General features: G+C 40.8%; 1 protein-coding gene across 1 annotated transcript in view; it reads right to left on the reverse strand.

The window, feature by feature from the left end:
- Nucleotides 1-14,731, reverse strand: part of LOC137332419 (polypeptide N-acetylgalactosaminyltransferase 10-like) — an 84,690-nt gene that overhangs the window by 58,407 nt on the left and 11,552 nt on the right. Inside the window, exon 2 of the mRNA XM_067996238.1 lies at nucleotides 7,386-7,491. Within this exon, the coding sequence (XP_067852339.1) occupies nucleotides 7,386-7,491 (106 nt within the window). The remainder of the gene's footprint in view (nucleotides 1-7,385; nucleotides 7,492-14,731) is intronic.

The following is a 14,731-nucleotide window of genomic DNA, read 5'->3' on the forward strand; positions in this document are numbered from 1 at the left end:
CTATTGTGCCACCTGGGCAACTGGCCATAACCAGGTTAATATGCAAATTAGCTCAGAGCATCCCTAATACACTGTCAAAGCAGTCAAGCATTACATTTACTTTGTCTGTATCCCTTTATAATGTCCCCTTCCCAGCTACACAATTTGCCATGTCTCCTAACTTAGTGTCATCTGCAAACTTGCATATACACATCTATTCTTTCATCAAAGTCATTAATACGTATGGTGAAATGATTAGGCCCCAGTGTCGATCCGTGGGGAACACCACTTCTCACAACCGGCCAGAGAACAAATCCTTTATCCCTACTCATAATACAATCAAGGAGAGTCAACATGGTTTTATGAAGGGGAAAATGTGAAGTCATCCACTTTGGGAGGAAAATTTAAAAAAGCAAAATATTATTTGAATGGAGAAATACTACAAAATGCTGTGGTACAGAGGGATCTGGGTGTCCTTGTACACGAAACACAAAATGTCAACATACTGATGCAGCAGGTAATCCGGAAACAAACGGAATATTGGCCTTTATTTCTAGGGGGATGGAGTATAAAAGCAGAGAAGTCATGCTATAACTGTACAGGGTGCTGGTGAGACCACACCTGGAGTACTGCGTACTGTTCTGGTGCCCTTATTTAAGGAAGGACATACTTGCATTGGAGGCAGTTCAGAGAAGGTTCACTAGGTTGATTCCGGGTATGGAAGGGTTGTCTTATGAGGAAAGATTGAACAGATTGGGTCTATACTCATTGGAGTTTAGAAGAATGAGAGGAGATCTTATTGAAACATATGAAATTCTGAGGGGACTCGATAGGGTAGATGCTGACAGGACGTTACCCCTCATGGGAGAATCTAAAACTAGGGGGCATAGTCTCAGAATAAGGGGTCGCCCGTTTAAGACGGAAATGAGGAGGAATGTCTTCTCCCAGAGGGTCGTGAATCGTTGGAATTCGTTACCCCAAGGAGTTGTGGAGGCTGAGTCATTGAATATATTCAAGGCTGAGTTAGACAAATTTTTGATCAGCAAGGGAATCAAAGGACATGGGGAAAAGGCAGGAAACTGGAGTTGAGGTAAAAATCAGATCAGCCATGATCTCATTAAATGGTGGAGCAGGCTCGAAGGGCCAAATGGCCTACTCCTGCTCCTATCTTATGGCCTTAAGGTCTCCTACCTTCCAACCAATAACTGACAATCTTATATATCTTAAATTCAAAAAGGAAAAACCGCCGTTCCCTTCAATTGACCAATGTGTCAGAACAATTCACCTCTTTTGGAATCAATCATTTTAAACAACCATTTTCATGTCCTTCCAGTCACTCCGGTTGCTGTCAACTTCAGGACCAAGACATGTCAGGTGGTAATTTATTCCCTTACCTTTTCCTTCTCCAACAGAACAAAGAACTAGTGTTTGTCAGTTGAAGAATTGTAAGTTTGTTTCTTTTCACTGAACTATCTCTGGTCTGTCGCCTTGATATTATGTTTCCCACTGGTCTGTGAAAATGCCTGGTTCTCACAGGCATTCACAGCTCTTAACCATTTATAATATTCCATAATTCCATCAGGGTCCAGACGTAATTTTGTTGCACACCTTCAATCTGATACTCCATTTTGAGAATATATATGGGGAAATTTACAGGGCATTTTCCTTACATTCCTCAATCTCCCTCTACAAAGAACTCCATCCGATTCTTTCCCATGTCATTGGTTCCTACATGAACCACAATTTCTGACTGGTTTCATTCCCTTTGACAAATGCCAAGCAGTGATATCACAAAATCGATCATCTGCAATGCTTTGCTAAGTGGGTAAGGTAGCACTCTAGTACGGAGACAGATTTTTTTCCTCAGGAATTAGATTTCCTCAGTCCCTTTCTACCTGGGTGTGAGTTCTGTGCGTATTGTAGTTCTTCAGCAGCAGGGTGAAAACTACAACTTCCACGATAGGCACACCCACATGATTTGTCAACAGCTGCTGCAAAGTTCCAACATCCAGGACCAAGTGAAACCTCCAACATAAGCCCCAAGTTTCAGACAGATTGGTAGACCTATCGGAGGGTATTCTTGTATGCATTTATAACATTAAGCAACCAATTTTGTAACCAAGTTTAATGACTTTCAGACTAATTTTGTTTGTATTATCTATAGATAAAAACATTAACCTGAGTGATGGAAAATAGGAGACAATAAGTGTTGAAATCTTGAGCAATTTGATTAGTCAGTTTTCTGGTACTTGCCAGTTAGTGAAAGATAACTTTGGGAAAAAAAATTAAGGGTTTGACTATTTGATTTCCTGATGGTCACTCATTCTGCATCTGCATGTTTTGCCACTTTGAGTTATTCACATTGTATTGGATTGGTAATACATAATTGCGTATAATCACTCTTTGTGGCCTCTTATAGAATTATGATGCTTTGAGGTGCAATGCTACGGTGTGAATGATTCCAGGGATGAGGGACTTCAGTTACGTGGATAGACTGGAAAAGCTGGGATTGTTCTCCTTGGAACAGAGACAGTTGCGAGGAGATTTGATAGAGGTATTCAAAATCATGAAGGGTCTAGACAGAGTAAATAGAGAGAAACGTGAATGGTGGTGGACAATTAAACAACTAACGGGAGGAGGAGGCTCTGCAAACATCCCCATTCTCAATGATGGCGGAGTCCAGCACGTGAGTGCAAAAGACAAGGCTGAAGCGTTTGCAACCATCTTCAGCCAGAAGTGCCGAGTGGATGATCCATCTCAGCCTCCTCCCGATATCCCCACCATCACGGAAGCCAGTCTTCGGCCAATTCGATTCACTCCACGTGATATCAAGAAACGGCTGAGTGCACTGGATACAGCAAAGGCTATGGGCCCCGACAACATCCCAGCTGTAGTGCTGAAGACTTGTGCTCCAGAACGAGCTGCGCCTCGAGCCAAGCTGTTCCAGTACAGCTACAACACTGGCATCTACCCGACAATGTGGAAAATTGCCCAGGTATGTCCTGTCCACAAAAAGCAGGACAAATCCAATCCGGCCAATTACCGCCCCATCAGTCTACTCTCAATCATCAGCAAAGTGATGGAAGGTGTCGTCGACAGTGCTATCAAGCGGCACTTACTCACCAATAACCTGCTCACCGATGCTCAGTTTGGGTTCCGCCAGGACCACTCGGCTCCAGACCTCATTACAGCCTTGGTCCAAACATGGACAAAAGAGCTGAATTCCAGAGGTGAGGTGAGAGTGACTGCCCTTGACATCAAGGCAGCATTTGACCGAGTGTGGCACCAAGGAGCCCTAGTAAAATTGAAGTCAATGGGAATCAAGGGGAAAACTCTCCAGTGGCTGGAGTCATACCTAGCACAAAGGAAGATGGTGGTGGTTGTTGCAGGCCAATCATCTCAGCCCCAGGGCATTGCTGCAGGAGTTCCTCAGGGCAGTGTCCTAGGCCCAACCATCTTCAGCTGCTTCATCAATGACCTTCCCTCCATCATAAGGTCAGAAATGGGGATGTTCGCTGATGACTGCACAGTTTTCAGTTCCATTCGCAACCCCTCAGATAATGAAGCAGTCCGAGCCTGCATGCAGCAAGACCTGGACAACATCCAGGCTTGGGCTCATAAGTGGCAAGTAACATTCGCGCCAGATAAGTGCCAGGCAATGACCATCTCCAACAAGAGAGAGTCTAACCACCTCCCCTTGACATTCAACGGCATTACAATCGCCGAATCCCCCACCATCAACATCCTGGGGGTCACCATTGACCAGAAACTTAACTGGACCAGCCATATAAATACTGTGGCTACGAGAGCAGGTCAGAGGCTGGGTATTCTGCGGCGAGTGACTCACCTCCTGACTCCCCAAAGCCTTTCCACCATCTACAAGGCACAAGTCAGGAGTGTGATGGAATACTCTCCACTTGCCTGGATGAGTGCAGCTCCAACAACACTCAAGAAGCTCGACACCATCCAAGATAAAGCAGCCCGCTTGATTGGCACCCCATCCACCACCCTAAGCATTCACTCCCTTCACCACCGGCGCACTGTGGCTGCAGTGTGTACCATCCACAGGATGCACTGCAGCAACTCGCCAAGGCTTCTTCGACAGCACCTCCCAAACCCGCGACCTCTACCACCTAGAAGGACAAAAGCAGCAGGCGCATGGGAACAACACCACCTGCACGTTCCCCTCCAAGTCACACACCATCCCGACTTGGAAATATATCGCCGTTCCTTCATTGTCGCTGGGTCAAAATCCTGGAACTCCCTTCCTAACAGCACTGTGGGAGAACCGTCACCACACGGACTGCAGTGGTTCAAGAAGGCGGCTCACCACCACCTTCTCGAGGGCAATTAGGGATGGGCAATAAATGCCGGCCTTGCCAGCGACGCCCACATCCCGTGAACGAATAAAAAAAAACTGTTCCCATTGGCAGAAGGGTCAAAGACCAGAGGACATAGATTTAAGGTGATTGGCAAAAGAACCAAAGGTGACATGAGGATAAACTTTTTTTTAAACACAGCAAGTGGTTAGGATCTGGAATGCCACTGCTCAAGGGGGTGGTGGAGACAGATTCAATCATGGCTTTTAAAAGAGAACTGGATAAGTACTTGAAAGGAAAAAAATTGCAGGGCTACAGGGAAAGGGCGGGGGAGTGGGACTAGCTAGATTGCTCTTGCATCCGGCATGGACTCAATGGGCCGAACGGCCTCCTTCCATGCTGTAACCTATGAGTCTGTGACACTTTTGAGATGTGGTGTTTTTGAAATGATTTGGGAAATGTATGCTAGATGCAAGACTTTTCATTTTATAGTTTGATGTAGATCATTCCATTTTTTAATCTCACCAATAAAAAGAGTAAAAGCTTTCATGTTCAATTTTACATTGGTTTCATTTCTCTTTTATTAAAAAAGGCAAAACCTAAGGAAAAACTTTGAATTTGATAAGACTGAAGTCACCAAAAGACACTAAACAATTATAATGAAGGCTTATAGGCATCAATGGTACAGTTTTTAATTGGATGTTGGGAGTGCAGAATTAAAATCAGTTCTGAACTACAGATTGATATAGTGGAACATTTAAGCAACTGTGGAATCCATTTCATAATTAATTTTTCATTTAAGTCAAATCAGGGGCATTCACTGTATTCATTTAAAATCCCCAACTCCAAACAGGAGAAAAAAAAGTCAAAAATTTAATTGATTGATAACTATATTTGTCATTATCTGTACCATCCATTAACTTTTCAAATGGCAAGTTTTTGAGTATATGAAATTAATGAACAAGTCTGGAATCAATCAAGTCAAAACTTGAAAGGACACTGAAAATATACAATATCCATTACAACTAGTTGGATTGATAGATATTTAGAAAATCTAGATATGTACACTTTTACATCAATATTTAATACTGAAACAACCTCTAAACATTTAGAATGGAAACCCTGTATGTAAACAGTTGCCTGTAACAATGAACTTGCAAGCTGTGGCCAGTAGGTGATGCTGCAAAGCACATTTCGATAGACTTCCCCCAACTCGTTCCCATCTTGTCCATGAACAAAACTTACATTCATCAACTGACCATGGGCAACACAACAGGCAGTTTTTGTTTTGAAGTATATTTAAAATCTTGAGTATGCATGCGCTTCCTATTCTAAAAATGTAACTTCTTGTCACAATTTTGACTAACACATCTACTTCAATGTTTCAAATCAACATTTATGATGAAAGTTCCCTATTTACCTGTCAACAATGTCACGATCCAATAGTAGACAGCACCTCTGCCCATCTCTCAGAGCTTAGTTTTCAGTGTTGCATAGGTAGGTAGTTCATTTTATAACTATAAAAGTGGTTTTTTTTGGTACATTGTGAACTTTCTCTGTCCTACTACAACCTCTCCTTTTTAAGTTCATGTAGCTTCTCAATTTTTGAAAACATTATTTGAACTTTTTGATATCCACATCCTTCAACTTTCCTTTTCTTTAAATTCGCAAATCCGATCTTGACCTTGACCCTGCATCCTGGTGGCAGCACATTATTGCTCTGAAATGTCCCCATCCTGCTCTTAAACGGTTGCTAGCTCCCACTCTCAAATTTCCTAGCCCTGTTCAGAGATTCCTACTGGTTTGGTGCTTAGCTCCGTCGTAGCCCCACTGTTCATATATAGCGATTATGTAAATTGGGCATGTTCTCACTGGAATAATGTAGACCATGACTTTGTCCAGAATAGCAGAACCAGGGGACACTGTCTGCATTTGAAGGGGGAAGGGGAGTAAATTCAAAACTAATCTGCTGAAACAATATTTCAGTGGGCGAATGGTCAATCTATAGGACAGATTCCCCAGGGAGATGGTGGGAGCAGTTAGTGTTGGTTCATTCAAATGCAAATTAGATGGATTTCTTTCAGAAACATTTTCATTTTGGGATGCAGTATATGAGTAATTTGAGATATAACGAGTGGTAAGTATAGCTTGGGAGCAAAAAGGTGACTTTGGACCTATCATTCTCAAAGCTCTCCACCACTGGGGTTTTCCTTGGGTCATTTCTGGGTCTGTGGTAAACTAATTGATACAGATTGATTGTTATGATTAGACAAGAACTTCATTATTGTTGTATCATGTGACTACCAGGATGGTAGAAGGTGATCGAGATGGACCGTGGTAATTTTTCATCTAGCAACTTCTATGTTTAATTTTCTGTCTGATATTGTTTTCCTCATAATACATCATGCCCTATGCCCAGCCTCGTGAATTTTTTTCTGCACTTAGCCCTAATGCCCCAAATCCTATTCCCGCCCCAGTCAGCATTTCCCCCCAAACCTCTTTTTCCAACCTCCTGTTGCTCCTCCATATTTTCCTCTTCATTTCCAGTCCTGACTTTAAGGCCCTTCATATAGCTCTTTCTAATACCAGATATTCTTTTTTTGTCAACACCCTGTTGTCCCTCTATCTTCTTTCTCTTCATTCTCAGCCTGCTCTTCAAGCCCCACATTGTGCCTCTTTTATTCCCTGCCCATTCTTCAATCCCCAATTGTAACCCATTTCTTTTTTAATTCCAAACCAACTCTTTCTACCACCTCATTGTTCTTCATTTTCTTTTCCATTCCTGGCCTGCTCTTTAACCCTGAATTGTGCCTCATTTTCTTCAATTCCTAGCCCACTCTAAGTCTCTCCAATGTCCATCTTTTTCTTTAGTTCCCAACCAACTCTTCTAATTGCCACAGGCAATACCATGAGAGATTTACCAGAACAAGTTAAAAAAATTAAGTTTTGCGTAGGTCCATAGTTTATTTCACAACTATAAAAGGTGGTTAGTTTTGCAAGTACATTTATCAAACCCAACCACTCCTGCATAACCAGCTAGCTTTCTTCAGGAACGACAGTTGGAAACTACTATTGATAAATACATACCTGATTTTGCTGCATCTGCTCTGATTGCCTCATCATCGTGCCAATCTTTCTTCTTCAATCCATTTCCAATGACAAAAGTGTCTGGTCTTGGCTTTTTTGGTAAACCCTTTTGAAAAAGGAAGAAAATTTTCTGCATCAAACCAACACTATATTGATACGGTTATCCAAATGGCATGTACACTATGTACTTGGTCAGCAATTTATGGTTGGAATATATGGGAAAACCCATAATAAATCCAACCAATTCTATGTTAGGCATGAAGGCACACACTTCAATGGACCTTACTGAGTTAAACACCCTAATGAGTCACTAAGTGTGCGATTTTCCTCTTTTTGCTATGTTTTAAATGTTTATTTCTTTTGCTGTTAAACAAATTGCAATCTTAGTAGCTGGCTGGGCAAAAAGAGTTGACCCTTGTTTTTGCTTTGAGAAATGTACCTTTCCTGACAATATCAAGAATTAAAATGAGAAATTAAAAGGTAGATGTAGCTCAAAAAACATTAAATTATGTCAATGTAACAACTTGAAGTTCTAGCTTCATGACATATAGTCATTCTGACTATGAAAAAAAATTGCAATTGCGATTACATGGCTTTACTGCTAAATTGGGAACAGATGTGATCCCTGTTTTAGTTCCTTCCCAGTATACCAAATAGGAAATAGAAAAAGTATATGACTAGCAGATTATACAAAAATATTAATGCATTTTAATATTGTAATAGCTGCATACAAAGGAGTCATGAAGCTAGAAAAAGATAAAGCAGTTAAGATTACTTTTAACCAAGGAGAGACAACCAATAGAGGGATCAACACAAAAACTTCCCTCCCGAGCCCTGCTTAACATTGCCCTTTGGGATCCAAACTGCAGAGGACCGCTTTTATACTGTGGTCTAAGATTTGCAGTTTAGGTCTGAAACCAGGGTCTGGGGTTACAGACCAGTCTGAAAGTCATTTCAATCTGCTATCAACTCTGTCTACATATCATTGTTAGCGTCACTACGAAGTGTTAAAGTACCATGATAAAGTCCAACATACTGTGAAGTACGATATGCAAATTAAAAATGTTTAATTTGAACAGTCATAGTAAAGTATACAACTTCATATCAAAAACAAACCTACTAAAATCAGAGTTGAATAAATTGTGGTTCCACTTGAAGAAATCGAATACTGAAGTGGAAACCAATCCAGGTACATTTAATTCGAGTCCCGTGGGCTTAAACGCAGAGCCTTCACAGTTGTACAGGTTACCAGTGCAAAGAACAACCTTGCTTAGAGAGAGTTATACAGCACGGATAGAGGCCCTTCGGCCCATCGTGTCCGCGCCGGCCATCAAGCCCTGTCTACTCTAATCCCATATTCCAGCATTTGGTCCGTAGCCTTGTATGCTGTGGCATTTCAAGTGCTCATCCAAATGCTTCTTGAATGTTGTGAGGGTTCCTGCCTCCACAACCCTTTCAGGCAGTGAGTTCCAGACTCCAACCACCCTCTGGGTGAAAAAGTTCTTTCTCAAATCCCCTCTAAACCTCCCGCCTTTTACCTTGAATCTATGTCCCCTGAAGGGAAAACATTTACAGAGCTATACGGAAAGTGCAGGGGAATGGGACTAATTGGCTAGCTCTTTCAAAGAGCTGGCACAGGCACAATGGGCCAAACGGCAGCCTATGTTGTACTTACCATGATACTATGAATGGCTCTCATTCACAATCAATAATTTTCCAATGCCCACAGCATAACATTATGTAATATGTTAAAACATGCTGCAATCAGATTTGATGAGTTACATCATTTGGAACAAACAACAAACTTGCATTCAAATTGCACTTTTTATGACATCAGGACTCCTGTCAGGTTTACTGTCTCATCCAAAAGATAGCAACTCTGATAATGCAGCACTCTCAGTACTGCACTGAGGTGTCAGTGTAAATTATGTGGACTTTATACAGAGGCGATGTATGCAGCATATTGATTGAAAATAACACAAGAAAACACTTTTTGGATGAGGTGTTACAAAGCAAAAAGCCATGAGTAATTAATATCAGCCACTTTTGTTACATATACTACTATGATTATACATGAATGAAATCCTGAAGGGAAGGAGAATTTGGAAGTGGAGGCTTAAGAGTGTTAGTTTGATGGGATTTTTTTTAAATGTTGGAATTCAAAAGATATATTGCACAGTGCTGTTTATTTCAGATATTCGGACTAACAAAAATACCCAATTGCTCCAAAGTCTGTAAAGGTAATTTGAAATAATGGAGAGAAATGCCAGATCAGTTAAGTAATGATTCAACAGAACTTCAGCTAATATACGTACGGTATTTAATGGTCTGCTAATGAGACATACAAGCACAGACAACTCATTAAATTATAAGTCACTTCAGCATGAAAAGTAATGTTACAATATTCACTGAGAAATTGAGACTAAACAAAATAGCTACATTTTGGTTCCTCCCTAGCTGCCATTGCAAAAAAAACAATGTCATGCACTTAGGGATGTGGAACAGGCAGGGGAAATCGGATGATTATAGACAAAATACCAAGGAAAATGGATCAGGAAAGAAATCTGGGTTTTAGAGTAGATAGATCCATCAAGACATTAAGCCAATGTCTGATTTCAATATCTGATTTATGTCAAAAAATCTTATGAAATGTTAAGTTGTTTAAAAGAGGAAGACTGAATTAAGCAAATTAATCATTAGATACTATATGGACCTATGGTCAGGCCACATCTAGAGTACAGTGTATAGTTCTGCAACTCATACTACAGGCAAGATGTAGCTGAGCTGGAAAAGATGCAGATCAGAACTAAAATTATAACCACGGACTGGAGAATAAAATAGAGGGTCAGCTCAAAAAACTGGGACTTCTCATTGGAGGGAAAACTAAGGAGAGATATGATTAAGGTTTTCAAATTAATAAGGGTTAGGGGTGTAGAGGATCAGTCAGGGCTATCTGAATTGGTACAAGGCAGCTGAACAAAAAGATACAAATATAAACTGACAAGAGGTAGATTCAGGTGGGAGGTACCAAAACATTACTGAGAGGGTGGTCAGTTTTTGGAATAGCTTACTAAGGGAGGTTGTAGGGGCTGTTAGCTTACATCTCTTCAAGGTAACATTTGATAAGCATTTTGAAGAGGAACTGCTAATACAGTAAGAAAAGGGAAAAAGATGAACTGATGGTGTCCTTCGATCCAACCGTGAAATTTTCTCAGGTTGAAAATATAAAAACAGTCTGTTGGTTCCAAAGTTGAGCTCTACTCGAGTGCAAGGCTAAAAAGAACAATGTTGTAACCGCTCAGCCCTTGTGAACTTCCAAGTTGTTAACCTAAGATTTCAGGTATCAGCAACTTCTATCGTCAACAACCTTGCCAACATCGTTATGCAGTGCTTAGATTGGTCTGGTTAGTTCCAGAAAGACAAATATTTTAGGATCACAGTGCAAAGTATATTCAAGTTGCTTCGACTGGGTTGTACTCCAAATAAACAAGGTAGCTGAAGCAATTAGGTATTTCTATAAAAACATCTTACAAGATTCTTAAATTCTTTCGGTATCATTGTTTCGTACAATAAATACATGAGTTGCAATGCAATTCCTTCCTCATCCTATTTATATGAGCAACCTTGTAACTAAAACAAGAAAATTTCTCTCTTTATCTTCATAAACTGGATGAGCAGAAATTTCCTCCAACTAAATATTGGGAAGACCGAAACTTGTGTCTTCGGTCCCTGCCACAAACTCCATCCCTCTCCCTCGCAGCCTTGGCGTCCTATTTGACCCTGAGATGAGCTTCCAACAACATATCTGCTCCATCACCAAGACAGCCTACTTCCACCTCCGTAACATCAGCTGCCTCGGACCCTGCCTCAACTCATCTGCTGCTGAAACCCTCATCCATGCCTTTGTTACCTCTAGACTTGACTCTTCCAATGCTCTCCTGGCCGGCCTCCCATCTTCCACCCTCCATAAACTTGAGCTCATCCAAAACTCTGCTGCCCGTATCCTAACTTGCACCAAGTGCTGTTCACCCATCACCCCTGTGCTCACTGACCTACACTGTCTCCCAGTTCTGCAACGTCTCGATTTTAAAATTCTCATCCTTGTTTTCAAATTCCCCATGGCCTCCCCCTTCCAACCCTCAGATTGCTGCGCTCCTCCAATTCTGGCCTCTTGCGCGTCCCCGATTTTAAATCGCTTCACCACTGGCAGCTGTGCCTTCAGCTGCCTAGGTCCTAAGCTATGGAATTGCCTCCCTAAATCTCTCCACCTCTCTCACCTCAGACACATCTTAAAACCTACCTCTTCGGCCAAGCCTTTGGTCACCTGTCCTAATATCTCCTTATGTAGCTCAGTGTCAAATGTTGTTTGATGACGCTCCTGTGAAGCGCTGTGGGGCATTTTACTATGTTAAAGGCGCTACATAAATGCAAGTTATTGCTGACGGGTTAGAATAGAAGCTGAAAAAGTCAAAGCGGCAGTACTGCTGAAGATACAACCCATGCGAAGGAATTTAATACCCTGACCACTAACTGGAGATATCCATCATGCTTTGCAAGTTCTTCACTAATATCTCTCACCTTTACAGTAAATACACCATAAACAGAAGCTGTCCATTTCACAGATATTGTAATACAGAAAAAGGCTACTTGGCACTATTATGCCAGTTTCAACTCAAGCTATCAACGCTAATCTCATCTCAGTCCTTTTCTGTATCCTTTTATATTCTTGTTTTTCAACTACCTATCCAACTGCCTTTTAAAACAATCTTATATCCTCTGCCACCTGTACCCTATCCTGTACTAATTCCCATTAGCCTACTGCTTCCAGCTTTGCTGAACTACACAGGCTCCCTTTAAAATCCTGGTCATAAAATACCTCCATGGCCAGAACCCACCCTGCATCTGCAATCTCATGTCGCGTCCGATATCCTTCGGTCCTCGGACTATTGCCCTTTTTGTATCCCAACTTGCCTCACCCATTGTCCCGGATACTCAATGCCTCGCTAGTCCTTTCGCAACCTTATTAAAACCCACCTTTTCAATCATCTCTCCTAATATTTCCCACCACAATTCAGACTTGTACAATGCCCAGAGATTCTTTTCCTACATATAAATAGCACTAAATAAATGCAAGTACTTGTGCTTGTTGCCCTAAAGGCAACTTGTGGTAAAGTATTTTATGTTCTAATAAGGATGTGGAAAAAAATTCTTATGACGTCTTTTGTTTTCCTTGTGCTAATTAATTTATGCCTGGTTATCGATTTACCAACCAGTAAAACAATCGTTCATTATTTATCTTCTCAAAACCCTTTTGGACTATAAATAGGAAACGTAGAAATTAGATGCATGAATTAACTTGGGGCCTATCTCAATCCTTGGCTTAGGAAACTGCTTTTCAAAGTACTGTTTGTGAAGTTCTGTTTCTGCCCCTATGAAACAAGCTGGATTAGCCACAGTCTAACCTTGGAACATTGCACTTATTTTCTCTGCAACAACAAATTATGTTTAATATATTTGCACCTTTCACTCACCCACCCACTCTGTAGTCTTCATTAACCTGTTTTCCATCAATTTTAGTTTACATTTACAACCTCTTATTTCTTGATCTGTATCTCCCTACTTATTTATCCACCATTTTTCTCTTCCACAGAAAAAACGTTCCCTTGACCTATTGAAGATGAGGAAAAGCACTGGAGCTTCGCAAATTGGAATCAGACAATTCTAGCTCAAAAAAGAATGAGAACTTGTTGTACTGGAAGAGTAAAATCTAGCAATGCTGCTAATGATTAGAAGGGAAAGCCAAGGGAGGGAAACTGAGGACTAGTCTCAGGACAGAGTTTTGTGCAATATGGAACTTGGCTAAGATCATGTGACTTATGGAGTTGATAACGCCTCAGAGAATGATGAACTTGGTAGCTACTCCAGGTAGCTGGAGTTATTGTAAAAAGGATGGAGGAAATACAAACAGGGAAGCAATTCTTATATATGGTTGCAATTGCTCCAGACATTGTGAATTGACTTTAGTTGTTCGTACAACAAGACTTCTAAACTGGCTCCCTTTAAACACACTTAAATACTACTTACTTGAAAAAGATTTAATTTACTCATTTATATAATTAAAAGCCTTATATCACATGTCCGTAGGGCAAAAGTAAGTGACTGACTGAAATAAGCACCTGATAATTTACCAAATAGCCAACTGTCGAAATGTAAATGAACCCTGCTGTTCTTAAAGTGAGTGAGAGTGATCATGGCTAATTGAACAGCAATGGGAAGTTGTGGCATTCCGCAAACCAGCCCATCTGGCCCTAATAAATTTCAATGCTTGCAGCCTATGTTTATTTTAAATAAGCCTGTGCGAATTGACTTGATTTTAAAACACTTAATCATTACTCAATCCCAAAATCCTTTCCTTGAAGGAAAAAAATTCAAGATCTTTTGTCTCCAGAAGTGACAACACACAAAAAATGTACACAATTCAGAAAGAAATTAAATTTACCCATAAATTGTTTCTTTCATATTTTAAACACCTGCAAGAAGTTCCCCGAAGCAAAGGATGCTTTTCAATCCAGAGTTGGCATCTGACCTGGACATGGGTGTTGCTGATATCCAGCTGCTACAAAAATTCAGTGATGTGTTTTTGTGTTGCATTACATTGCATCATGAGACTTGTAATTTTCACCCTACTCCTGTGGAACTACAATGCCCAGATTGCACCATGCCAAGCCACATCACAAAACCAGGTGGAAAAGGACTGCAGAGTTCTGGCTCCTATGGAGAAATACTATGTTGAGAGAGATGCATCATAGCAGTTATAGTTTTCATCATGCTGCAGCAGAACTTCATTCGTCCATCCTGACCATTTCTAACATTTGTGCTGTAATGTATTAGAAGTAATCAGGATGAACTAATGATCGACAATTGCAGGGATCACTTGAAAGTTTCTCATCAACTTACATATGTTTATAGAATTTTACTTGTGTAGTCTCATTTTAAAAAGATACGCACTGTGTATTGACGCCTAACAAATCGAGACAATTATGAGTGTCATTTATGAAGCTTCCACACTTAGTTTTTAAGAAGTTCGTATTTTTAGCTCCTGTCACCTAATGTTTAGCTACACTCAGAATCCAATAAGCTGAAGCAATGGACTTCTGTATAAGTCTTGCATCTAGTACACACCTGCCAAATACCAAACATTACGCACCAGGCACAGACAGACAAAGTTTACCCCTCAACTCATAGGCCAATCAGAAAATGGCACATCAGGGGAACATGATTCAGGTCTGCAGCACACCTCGTGCAGGATCAAATAGACTTATGTGCCTTACCTGCTTATGGGTGGG

The sequence above is a fragment of the Heptranchias perlo genome, chromosome 14 (assembly GCF_035084215.1).
Source record: "Heptranchias perlo isolate sHepPer1 chromosome 14, sHepPer1.hap1, whole genome shotgun sequence".
In the NCBI taxonomy this organism is placed as follows: Eukaryota; Metazoa; Chordata; class Chondrichthyes; order Hexanchiformes; family Hexanchidae; genus Heptranchias; species Heptranchias perlo.